The sequence below is a fragment of the Mustela erminea genome, chromosome 17, assembly GCF_009829155.1.
Source record: "Mustela erminea isolate mMusErm1 chromosome 17, mMusErm1.Pri, whole genome shotgun sequence".
NCBI lineage: Eukaryota > Metazoa > Chordata > Mammalia > Carnivora > Mustelidae > Mustela > Mustela erminea.
In genome coordinates, this window is record NC_045630.1 from 36,688,731 (window position 1) to 36,701,502 (window position 12,772).

The following is a 12,772-nucleotide window of genomic DNA, read 5'->3' on the forward strand; positions in this document are numbered from 1 at the left end:
CTTTGCTGTTAGATAAAACTGGGTTCAAAATTCAGTTCAGCCTCCTCTTAACCTGTGATCTCGTTACTTCATGTCTCTGAACCTAAGTATTCTCAGCTGCAAAACAAGGATAATAAATCCTTGTTTGAAGTTATTGGGTAAGAGACAGCTCCCAGCATGAAACCAGGCTCACTTTGGGTGCTCAGTGCACCAGTGTTTCTAGCCCCTTCTCTCCTCCTCCAGAGGGCACTTTCACTGCTCATGATACTATTTCCTGTACAGTGAAGATCCTGCCAGTCTGGTCTGGGCAATGATGCCTAGGAGGCCTTCCAACCACACAAAATCATTTTCTCTTTTTTAAAAGAGGTTCCTCTAATTTGTTCTGAAGTCAGGACCATTTTTTTTTAAAGAAGCTTTATAGCAAAAGAAACTTACATCCATATACATGTATTTTGGTGACCTGTACTTAAACAGTGCAATGCACCTGATCCTCTAGGCAAGTTCCAATTCTCTCAAAGTAGAGCACACCTGAAGGACCAATAAATGGTTGAGAAATATCACTGCTCAGTGAGCCCAAGAGATGTATAGGAAGAGAGGGACCAAGGCAGGTGCCAGGGAGAGAACTACCACTGTTTGAACAACTCATGTGAGAAGTACTTGGCTAGAGACAGGGCATTTCATTTTCCCATCTCCAAACTTGGCCCCGCAGGGCGTAGGGCCTCCCTTGTCTGCTGAGTAACCTCCCAAAGGAGAAAGCACTAATCAAGAGTAGAGGTGGGTCTGAAAACCAGAACGGCCCAGCTCCAAAGCTCATGTTCTTTCCCATAGTCAAAGCACACACCCAGGCACAAAGGAAAAGAGGAAGGCAAGGGAGACACACTGGCCCTGCCTTCCAGAAGCCGAGAGTTTCAGAGGAAGTAACAAAATATACACAAGACAAGAACGATAACTAGGAAGTCACAAGAATATTTAAAGAGCAGTGTGAAGTCTATGTGCAAGTGAATAAACCCCAAGCAGAGTCCACTAGCCTTAGGGAGTGTGAAGACAGCTATGGGTTGCAAATCAGGAGGGAGTATCCAGAGAGAGTTTTCTGGAGGTGGGGGGCAGACAGAGATGGAGAAGACAGAAACTAGCTGGAGGTTGTTTCAGGGATGGGGATACCCATGTGAACTGCACAGTAGCAAGCAGATTTTTTTTAAATCAGTTTCTAGAGGAAAAAAATAACCAGATTTACCAGCTAAGAAAAAACCTCTTAAGAAAAAAATGAGAAAATACTGGCTCCTTCTCCCATAGCATTCTGGACAGTGCCCTATTTCCTACATAAACATAAACCAAAGACAAAACTAAACAGCTCCTGAGAAGGAAGGAATGATTTTTTTCCCCTAAGAACAGGAAAGGAAAAAATTCACTGAGAATAACAAGAAATAATCACTGTGACTAACAACAGCAAAATCACAACATCTGAATGTAAAATTTTCAACTCTTTCAAAGAGCTATGCTACATCATGATCTCGTTTAATTCTCACAAGACTAAGTGAGATGTAAGGAGAGCCTCGTACCCCTAACCTGCAGGAATTCGAGGGTATAACCCAAAGCACAGAGCTGACCCAGGACTTGAACCAAAGTCTTTCAACCAGAAGTTCAGGGATGAAGCTCCAACAGGGGATGTCTATAATGTTTGCTGGTATCAACAGAAGGGAGGCGAGGAAATGGAGGAAAGCTGAGGCCACCTGAGCCCATGCCTACCTAGAATAAAGACTACATTTCCCAACCTCCTTTGCAGCTAGATGTGGCCAGCTTATCAAGTTCCAGCCAATGAGATATGAAACAGATAATATGGTACAACTTCCTAGTCGTTCCCTTCCCGTTCTTTCTACTTTCCAGAAAACAAAAATAGGGCTGAAGCCAGAACAGCCATATGGGATCCTGATATGAAGTCACGTGCTGAAGACACCAGAGTCACCTGGGTCTCCGATGACAGCTGAGCCGCCAGACCACCCCTAACCTTGTAGGAAACATATCCCTTGTTGATGCTACTATTACTCTCTGTCTCTGTCCAGCAGCAGAACCCATATCCTAACTTATAAAGCTTTGCCAATGGGACTAAAGACTACTTCCAAAACTCTGGAGTCTCCTCGACTGCTCAGAATCAACAAATCCATAAATATTTATTGAGAGTCTACTATGTGTTTGAAGTCTCCCAAGAGTATATTTACAGCCTCCTGGGAGATGTGTGCCATCTCATTTTTGAAAAACCACAATATTGGTATAGAATGCAAAAAAGTATATTCAACAAAGGTGAAATGGAAAGAAACAAGAAATGTTTGAGAAAGATAACAAAGGAGGCAGGGAAAGTCCCTATTTGCTTGCAAATAACAGTTTCATCTGAAAGGAAGCCACAAAGCCTACTGCATGTGGGTGAGGCAGTGGGGTCAAATGTCCCGGTGTGCAGGTCACCAGTGTCCCTTCCCCAGGAGAGAAGCTGATATACAGAAGCCACCAGACGTGAGCCCAGTTACTCTCTGGTATCTCCTGGGCTCAGGGGGAGCTTGACTCAAACAGTGACCAGGAGGAAAGCTGGCCCAGCAGAAGAAATAGAAGGAGGGCTACTGTGGGGCAAATGGAGATTTCCAGGGTCCCTTCAGCACTGACATTCTGCTGTGGTTTTGAGGAGCTGAGGTGGGGGGAACTGGCAAGGGAGAAATGAATCCAAAGAGACAGGTGTGCAGTGCTGAGGTAGGAGACTGATGTTCGGGGCGGGGGTGGGGGGGGAGGGTGAAAGAAGGGTGGAGGGGTGGAAAGGGTGTGGGGTAGAAGCACAATGTCTAGACCCCCTGCCATTATCAGGGGGAAAGGAAATGAATGTGGCTTAATTATAATGACAGGATGACAGCAATGACATTATGAGGAAAGAATCAGAAAAGTGCAAAAGCCCTTATTAGGAAAATGGAAACTGTCTTCTCACCATCAAATTCTCTCTGGAGAGCTCCCCAAGACACGGTCGTGTCCCTAGTCTGAGACATTCCAGATAAAGAGACTCTTTCCTACGGACAATCCTTCCTCCTTTGAGGGATCCCTCAGAGGCCTGGGCAAGGTCTGGCCCACAGTGGCAGCTCCATCTCCAGGCCTCAGTCACCAGCTGCTGGGTGATGGGACCTGTCTCTGTTGCTCCCACTGCCTCCATCTTCTTCAGACCTCAGACTCCCTGAGAGTGCCACCTACAGCGCATGTGTCCTTGGCACACAGCTGGGGGTCCGCTGGGCAGGCACTCAGTATGTGCTGCTGAATGGAGGACATCTCTCCCAGGTGTCACCCAGAGGGCTAGGACGACCTTGTGATCCTTTCAGCACCGTCAGTACACAGGAGACATGCAAAAAGATGTAAGTAGTCCATTCACCTCACCTCAGGGCAAGCTCTTGCAGGAGACCAAAGACCCACCTGAAGAAGGCAGAGAGACCAGGGTGCGGGCTGACTCGCCCCAGTCTGGGTCAAGATGCCAGACTAGAAATGGGACATCATAGTCACCTATATCCACAAGGAATCAGAAAAACTCATTTTAGCCAATAGTTTGAGCCTCTTCTTATTGCAACTTTCTTTTTTTTTTAAGATTTTTATCTATTTGAAAGAGAGAAAGAGCAGTGGGGAGGAGAGAGAGAATCTCAAGCAGACTTCCCACTGAGCATAGAACCCGACACAGGGCTCCATCTCATCACCCCAAGTCGGGACCTGATGTGGGGCTCAATCTCAGGACCCTGAGATCCTGACCAGAGCTGAAACCAAGAGTCAGATGCTTCATGGACTGAGCCTCCCAGGTGCTCCTGCAACTTTTTACCAGAACTGAGAAAGGTGGACAAGCTTGAGAATAGTGTTCCTGCATTCTCTGGGGAACTAGCCAAGTTAAGGAGATATTTGGTGCCAGAGAACAGAGATGAGAATCAACAGAAGATGTCTGGATAATCTATATTATTTAATACACTGCTGTAGAATAGCCAAGAAATACTGTTTTTTTAAATTTCTTTTCAGCATAACAGTATTCATTGTTTTTCACCACAGCCAGTGCTCCATGCAATCCATGCCCTCCCCAATACCCCCCACCTGGTTCCTCCAACCTCCCACCCCCTGCCCCTTCAAAACCCTCAGGTTGTTTTTCAGAGTCCATAGTCTCTCATGGTTCACCTCCCCTTACAATTTACCTCAACTCCCTTCTCCTCTCCAACTCCCATTGTCCTCCATGTTATTTGTTATGCTCCACAAATAAATGAAATCATATGATAATTGACTTTCTCTGCTTGACTTATTTCACTTAGCATCATCTCTTCCAGTCCTGTCCATGTTGCTACAAAAGTTGGGTATTCATCCTTTCTGATGGAGGCATAATACTCCATAGTGTATATGGACCACATCTTCCTTATCCATTCGTCCGTTGAAGGGCATCTTGGTTCTTTCCACAATTTGGCGACCATGGCCATTGCTGCTATAAACATTGGGGTACAGATGGCCCTTCTTTTCACTACATCTGTATCTTTGGGGTAAATACCCAGTAGTGCAATGGCAGGGTCATAGGGAAGCGCTAGAAGCTTTTGATCTTGATGAAGTGCCAAAAGTTCATTTTCAATTTTGTTTCCTTTGCCTTTGGAGACATATCTTGAAAGAAGTTGCTGTGGCGGATATCGAAGAGGTTACTACCTATGTTCTTCTCTAGGATTCTGATGGATTCCTGTCTAACGTTGAGGTCTTTTATCCATTTTGAGTTTATCTTTGTGTACGGTGTAAGAGAATGGTAGAGTTTCATTCTTCTACATAGAGCTGTCCAGTTTTCCCAGCACCATTTAATGAAGAGACTGTCTTTTTTCCACTGTATATTTTTTCCTTTTTTGTCAAAGATTATTTGACCATAGAGTTGAGGGTCCATATCTGGGCTCTCTACTCTGTTCCACTGGTCTATGTGTCTGTTTTTATGCCAGTACCATGTTGTCATGGTGATCACAGCTTTTTAGTAAAGATTGAAATCAGGTAATGTGATGCCACCAGTTTTATTTTTGTTTTTCAACATTTCCTTAGCAATTCGGGGTCCTTCTGATTCCATACAAATTTTAGGATTATTTGCTCCAGCTCTTTGAAAAATACCGGTGGAATTTTTATCGGAATGGCATTAAAAGTATAGATTGCTCTAGGCAGTATAGACATTTTAACAATGTTTATTCTTCCGATCCAAGAACATGGAATGGTCTTCCATCTTTTTGTGTCTTCTTCAATTTCTAAGAAATACTATTTTTTTAAAATACTTTATTTATTTGTTTGACAGAGAGAGATAGCAAGAGCAGGAACACAAGCAGGGGGAGTGGGAGAGGGAGAAGCAGGCTTCCCGCCAAGCAGGGAGCACGATGCGGGGCTTGATCCCAGGACCCTTAGATCATGACCTGAGCCGAAGGCAGACGCTTAATGGCTCAGCCACCAAGCTGCCCCAAAAGAAATACTATTATCAACACATGTAAACCTCAATGCCAAGAAGGAAAATTCACAAAATACATTACTTCACAAAGCCCACTTGGCTTTTGTTCTCTCTGTACTCCTTGAGGATTCCTGGGGCCTGACTGCTAGGGTAACTGGCTAGGGAGAAGCATGACCCCTTGGCACAAAGGCAGGCTGTGGTTCATGCCCCACCACTCCCCCAGACCCCAGTTCTGGCATCAGCCCCCCCCCACCGCCGTGAGCACACAGTAAGGGTACATCTGTGCGCATGTGTACACACAGGCAATGCAGGATAGCAGAGAGCTCCATAAGCCCAGTATGACAACAGCAGTTGTCCCGAACAAAGGTTGCTTAGAATGTGTGTTTATGAGGATAATTGCCACCACATTACACAGAGTGCAATAACTTTGTTGTTAGCACAACCATTTGTCAGACATGTCACATGGAAAGTGGAACAGCTGTAACTGTAAGTGACAGATTGATGAAAAATGGCTGATTTCCAAGGCACCTGGTGCCCTGAGCCTGTATCCTAATCTTGTTCTTAAATTAAAACAACAACAACAAGCATACAAAACTTTCTACTGCAGGAACTGTTGACTTGTGAAAATGGACAGAGAGAATTTTCAGGGTGGTGGTGAGTCAGGGCCTCAGGCTGGCCGTCTGTGTTCTCAGACCATATGAACGCAGGTAGGCTCCACAGAAAGACCTGGCTTCTAATTCAGAGGAGCCTGGGTCCAAAGCCTGTCTCTCCTGCTTAGCAGCCCTATGTTCTTGGGAAGGAAGTTACCTTTACTGGGTCCATTTCCTTACAAGCCGGTGATAATAAGCCCTAAGCACAGAGTGGTTCGGAGCAGCAGAATCCATGTATGGAGCGCTTGTCACAGCACCTGGCACATAATGAGTGTTTGGGAAATGGGGTTACAGTGCAGCAGGCTTGTCTACCTAAACGTCACACTTGGTTGCATAATGCAGAGGTGACTGCCTGTGTACTATTGCACTTTTTAAAAAAGAAATGGAAATATCATAAAGATCTGAGAAGGTAGATAAAAAAGGTGATAATAATAATTTGAGGTTTTCCTGGAAGATTATACCCAGTAAGTCATGCTCTCCATAGAATAATGGTTTTGGAAAAACAAACTTTTTTTTTTTTAAGATTGTATTTACTTATTTGAGAGCGAGAGTGAGCGCATGTGCACTTGCACGCATGAGTGGGGATGAGGCAGGGGGAGAAGGACAAGCAGACCCCACTGACGTGGGGCTCGATCCCACGACCCTGCAGTCACGACTTGAGCCTAAATCAAGAGTTAGACACTCAACCGACTGAGCCACCCAGCCACCTGCACTTATCTTTATTATTTGCCACCTAAAACTATTCTTTTTCTTCTTTTCTTCCAAGTAAAAAGTTGCAAATAATTTACCTCATATCTGAAAGCCTTGGAGACCCCATGACATGGGGCCCGCTTCCTAAATGACCACTTGCAGCAAGTTTCCTGCAATGCATTTAATGAAGTATTTAGATTAACAAAATGTCTCCTCTCCCCTTCTTAGAGACAGAAATTGGGCTCAGAGCACAGCACATACGGCTGCTTATCTCATGCCCCATGGCTCACAAAAATGCTGTAAGCAGTACCTAGAAAACTAGTGCTGTTAAGGCTGAAATTGTCCTAGAAGAGCGAAGGTCTTAAATCCTTCTACACGACATGAGAAAGCACCTCAGGTTCTAATTAAGCTAAAGCAATTAGCCACCCACAGATACTTAATGCTGCTTCCCATGGACAGGCAATCATCTCTATTAAGACCCATTTAAAAGAAGTAAATCCCAAAGCTCCATCAGCACACACTTCCCACAAATCAATTACAGCTAGACACATGCAGTGACTACTCAGAGCCAAGCTCTGTGCCTCGCAGAGAGGGCTCACATGAAGACCCATATCAGACACGATGAGCTGGTTACAGAAAAGGAGGCGGCAAGCAGCCAGTGGGACAACTGGGGGGTCATAAAACCCATTTGCAGAGGGGGTGCTGGATCCCTGGGAGGTTGGACAAAGTAAGGCAAACTGACACCTTAGGTTTCCTGATCTTGGAATTCCCTGGTTAATTTAACAATTGCTATCAACTCCACTCTGAGGGAGCACAAAGAACAGAACAGTCTCTGGTTGCTGTAACCAGAGCCCAGCTTCATTATGTGTGACCAGACTCCTGTCCACACTTGAGGCTTCATGGGAGGACTGTCCTCGCCCATGTTGCCATTTGTTGTTGAAGTACCAACAGGGTGCACTTGGCAGGTTCAGAGTGAGTCTGGGCCATTCAAATGCATATACTTTCCTCAGCCCAGTAGGGTCTACTTCTCCCAAGGATTCCCTCCACTAAAGACTTCTCAATGGTTTCTAGGCCAAGGCTGTTCCCAGACCCACCATTAGCAACAGCTACACAATGGTCCATGGGTAAGTGACAGATTTAAGCACCTTCCTCAAGAACTAAGGTTGTTTTTGTTTTTCAGTCCAGTCAAGTCAATTCAATAACCCATTACTTCTCAACTGAATAGGAGCCTTTTTATCCTGTGTGGGTTTTGGGGGTGGGGGGTTGTTTTTTGGATTTGGGAAATTTCTTAATCATCAAATAGACATCAAAAATGGGGGAGACAAACCATGAGAGACTGTGGACTCTGAGAAACAAACTGAGGGTTTTGGAGAGGAGGAGGGTGGGGGGTTGGGTGAGCCTGGTGGTGGCTATTAAGGAGGGCACGTATTGTATGGAGCACTGGGTGTGGTGCATAAACAATGAATTTTGGAACACACACCAAAACATTAAATTAAATTAAATTTTTCTTAAAATGCATGAAAAAATAAAAAATGCAATAAAAATATTCCTAGGAGCCACATATAAAAAATAAAAAACATGAAATTAATTATAATATCTTACTTAACCCACTTTATAAAAATATTGTTTTTTCATCATGTAATCAGTATAAAAGATAATTCATGAGATAGCTCACATTTTTTTCATACATGCTTTTTCTGGTACCACATGGGGCTGTGGAGGTCTAGAGCTATGTTCAATTTGACACAGAAAGACTCACAGTTCACTGTTCTATGAGCAAGTAGGTTACCAAGTTGTATAAATAACATGATCTTATTCTAACTTTATAAAAACCTGTGTCTATGTGGAAAGTAATCTGTAAGGGAGAGGCCCAAGGTAATAATAGTCATCTCTGATAGGTAGAATTATAGTTGGTCTCCATTTTACACTTCATGCTCTTTTGTATTTTCTAAATTTCTTTGCAGTAAACACATTGCAGCAATGCTTTATCAGGGAAACCATAAATTCATCTTTTCTTAAAAAAAAAGGCTTTCTTGTTTTAAGTTACTACATTGATCTGATCCTGATCCTGATCCTGCTAGCACTGGAGTTATTACCCTATTTCCAGCCAATGGAAGAGACCTCCAAACAGTATGCCTCCTGCCCATCCCCCACCCAGCCCCAGCAACTGTCATACTTACAGCCAATCATCATGATGGCCACTGCAAAGATCTTCTCAATGTCTGTGGATGGGGCAATGTTGCCAAAGCCCACGCTGGTAAGGCTGGTCATAGTGAAATACAATGAGGAGATATAGACAGAATTCTTGCTGGGACCACCTTCCCACTTCCCTGAGCCAGACCCATTAAACTGGTAAGGGGTGGCAATGTCCATCGCCAGTTGGTAGAGCCAGCTGTTGTTGCGAATGGTCTTGGTGTCTTCATCAAAGATCTCGTAGTCCCCGATGCTGTACCAAATGCAGGCCATCCAATGAGCAGCTAGCCCAAACACACACACCAGCAAGACCAGCACGGCAGCTCCATACTCAATGTAGTGGTCCAGCTTACGGGCCACTCGCCCCAGACGAAGCAGCCGAACGACCTTCAGTGAGCTAAACAAGCTGCTGATGCCCTGGGAGAAGAAGAGTGGAGCATTAGGACCAAGAACCAAAAATTCTACTACCCCTTGCCTCCTCCCCACCTGGGCTGTTTGCTTCAGCGTAGCGCATTTCTGCAAGATGCGCATTTCTGCAAGATGCAAGCTATGCAAGCCTTTAAAAAAATATTTTAAAATAAGTCACAATATTGAGAAATGCTCATACATATTTGTATAATTATGTACAATACAATTAGAATTTTATTCCAAGATATATGAAAGGGATATTTCTGTTTGCTTTTTTCTACTTCCATTAAAAGGCAGATAACAAAACAAAAAAGACAAAATTAGAACTTTATTTCTAATTTATTCTAATTATTGTGATAAGAATACAAATATATGTGAGCATGTTTCATATTGTTACTATTTTAAAACAATTTTAAGGGTTATGTAATATTTCATACTAAGTAATATGAAATATTTTAAGAGTTGTATGGTATTTATTTCATATTGTATAATATTTCATTCTAATTATACTATACATAATACGCAAGTATTATGTGTTCAAAAAATGGCTAAGAAACACATGGAGAGAAATGTAAAACACCGATAGTGGTTATCACTGCATTGTCAAGTTACAGAATTACAGGAAATTTTTTGGTTATATTTGTATAAATTTTTGTTGCACTTGAATAGATTTAATTTCTATAATTGAAATTATTACTTTTATAGTTAGAAAAATACATACATTTAAAAACAAACACATTAAAAAAAAGATAAAAATGAACTAAAGAAACAGCTGAGAAAATAAAGAACTAAGATTCTGTTTTCTCAGGAAAGTTGTAAATTCTTTGAAGCTACATCACTCCTGTCAAGCCAGGGATTATACAATCAGACACCATACATTAAACATAATCAGTCAAGGAATCTCAGAGCTAGAAGGAAGCTTCTGATTTCAGCTGGTCAAGCCTCCGGCCATCCTGCAGACCCTCCCAGGGCAACAATGGTACAGAAAAGAACATTAGAGTAGAAATCTAGAAAACAGGGTTTGAGATCCAAGCAAACCACTAACTTACTATGTAAGTTGGGGCAATTTGATTCCTGTCTCATCTAGATAATGAGGGAAGTGGACTAGAGGAAATGCTAACATCACAGAAGTCAGTGATGTCAGCATTCAGAACCACAAAATTCCTATTCCAAAGTGATTCCAAGGTGTAGGGAAGGGAGATTTCCATTAGTTGTTCTTACGTCAATTAACAAGCAAACAAGCACAAAAACAGAAATACTTCTTGGCACCAGAACTTCAGTCTCCTTCACACCCAGCAATAATCCAATGGCAGGATGATGCCCTTCACCAACTAGAATCAATCACTTTACACTATTCCAAACACTGGAGAGCTTCCAGGTCACTGCCCATGTCTCTTGTCCCCCATTCCCTTAATAAGAATCCCCAAGGGTCAGTTATGTTACAGACAGAAGGAAAATGTGTACATGATTTCTGACAAGCCTGTGCGAGAGACTCACCAAGGCTGTTTCCTCTTCCTGGGTACCCAGCTAAACTATATCTCCCAGCCTCTTCCCATCTGGGTGGGTCTCTGAGACCCTTCTCAGCAATGGCTATGAGACGAAATGTGTGTCATTTCTAAGCCAAGGCAGGTAAAAGTGAATGTGCTTTCTCTTCCCCTTGGTATGCCTTCCAAATGAGTCTAGTGAGATCCTGAGGCCAAGTATTAAAGATGGGACATAGAGCATGGAAGAAGCCTGGGTCCCTGAAAGATTATGTGGATGGAACATCCTGTCCTCACCAATCAATGTGAATCATATTATGATGTGAATGAACACTAAAACCTCTGAAATAAGCCACTGAAAATTCAGGGAATATTTGGTGGAGTAGCCATTATTAGCCTTCCCCGAGATGCGAACACACAGACCCTATGTAGCGTAGCCTTGTCAGTAAAGACTACAGATCATATAAATGGCTAACAGACACATAAAAAATGCTCATCATCACTAGCCATCATGGAAATACAAATCAAAACCCCAAGGAGATACCACCTTACACCGGTTAGAATGGTAAAAATTAACAAGGCAGGAAACAACAAATGTTGGAGAGGATATGGAGAAAAGAGAACCCTCTTACACTGTTCGTGGGAATGCGAGTTGGTGCAGCCACTCTAGAAAACAATATGGAGGTTCCTCAAGATGTTAAGAATAGAGTTACCCTACGACCCAGCAACTGCACTACTAGGTATTTACCCCAAAGATACAGATATAGTGAAAAGAAGGGCCACGTTCATAGCAGTGATGTCCACAATCACCAAACTGTGGAAAGAGCCGAGATGCTCTTCAACAGGGCACGAATGGATAAAGAAAATGTGGTTGATGTACACAGTGGACTATTACTCAGCCATCAGCAAGGATGAATACCCACCATTTGCATCGACACGGATGGAACTGGAGGGGATTATGTTAAGTGAAGGAAGTCAAGCAGAGAAAGACAATTACAAGGTTTCACTCAGACATGGTACATAAACAATAGCAGGCAGAACAACAGGGGAAGGCAGGGAAATCCACATTGGGAGAAAATCAGAGAGGGAGATGAATCACGCGAGGCTACGGACCCCAAGAAACAATGTGGGGGTTTCAGAGGAGAGGAGTGTGGGAGGAGGGGGTAACAGGGTCATGGCTATCGATAAGGGCACCTGCTGTGATGAGCACTGGGTTTTATACTTAACTAATGAATCACTGAACACCACATCAAAAACTAATTATGTACTCTACAGTGGCTAACTGAATATAATTTTTTTAAAAAGACCACAGATCGGGGCGCCTGGGTGGCTCAGTTGGTTGGACGACTGCCTTCGGCTCAGGTCATGATCCTGGAGTCCCGGGATCGAGTCCCGCATCAGGCTCCCAGCTCCATGGGGAGTCTGCTTCTCCCTCTGACCTTCTCCTCGCTCATGTTCTCTCTCACTGTCTCTCTCTCAAATAAATAAATAAAATCTTTAAAAAAAAAAAGACCACAGATCAGGCTGCCACACAAATTATTTTTGTTAAGGTGAGGGTGGGGGAGGTGGGATTTATTGCACCTTTTAAAAAATAAAGCAAATAAACAACATTTTTGTAGCCATAAAACTTAGAACAGAAATAATCACTTCTTGGGGTGCCTGGGTGGCTCATTGGATTAGGCCTCTGCCTTTCGCTTGGGTCATGATCTCGGGGTCCTGGGATCAAGCCCCACATCAGGCTCTCTGCTCAGCGGAGAACCTGCTTCCCCCTCCCCCTGACTGCCTCTCTGCCTACTTGTGATCTCTGTCTTCCAACTAAATAAATAAATAACCTAAAAAAAGAAAGAAAGAAAGAAACAAAGAAAGAAAGAAAGATAGAAAGAAAGAAAGAATCACTTCTTGTCCAACATACACAAGCA

General features: G+C 43.3%; 1 protein-coding gene across 1 annotated transcript in view; it reads right to left on the reverse strand.

The window, feature by feature from the left end:
• The window catches only part of KCNH1 (potassium voltage-gated channel subfamily H member 1), a 368,462-nt gene that overhangs the window by 214,974 nt on the left and 140,716 nt on the right, over positions 1-12,772 (reverse strand). Inside the window, exon 8 of the mRNA XM_032317554.1 lies at positions 8,952-9,381. Coding sequence (XP_032173445.1) covers positions 8,952-9,381 — 430 coding nt within the window. The remainder of the gene's footprint in view (positions 1-8,951; positions 9,382-12,772) is intronic.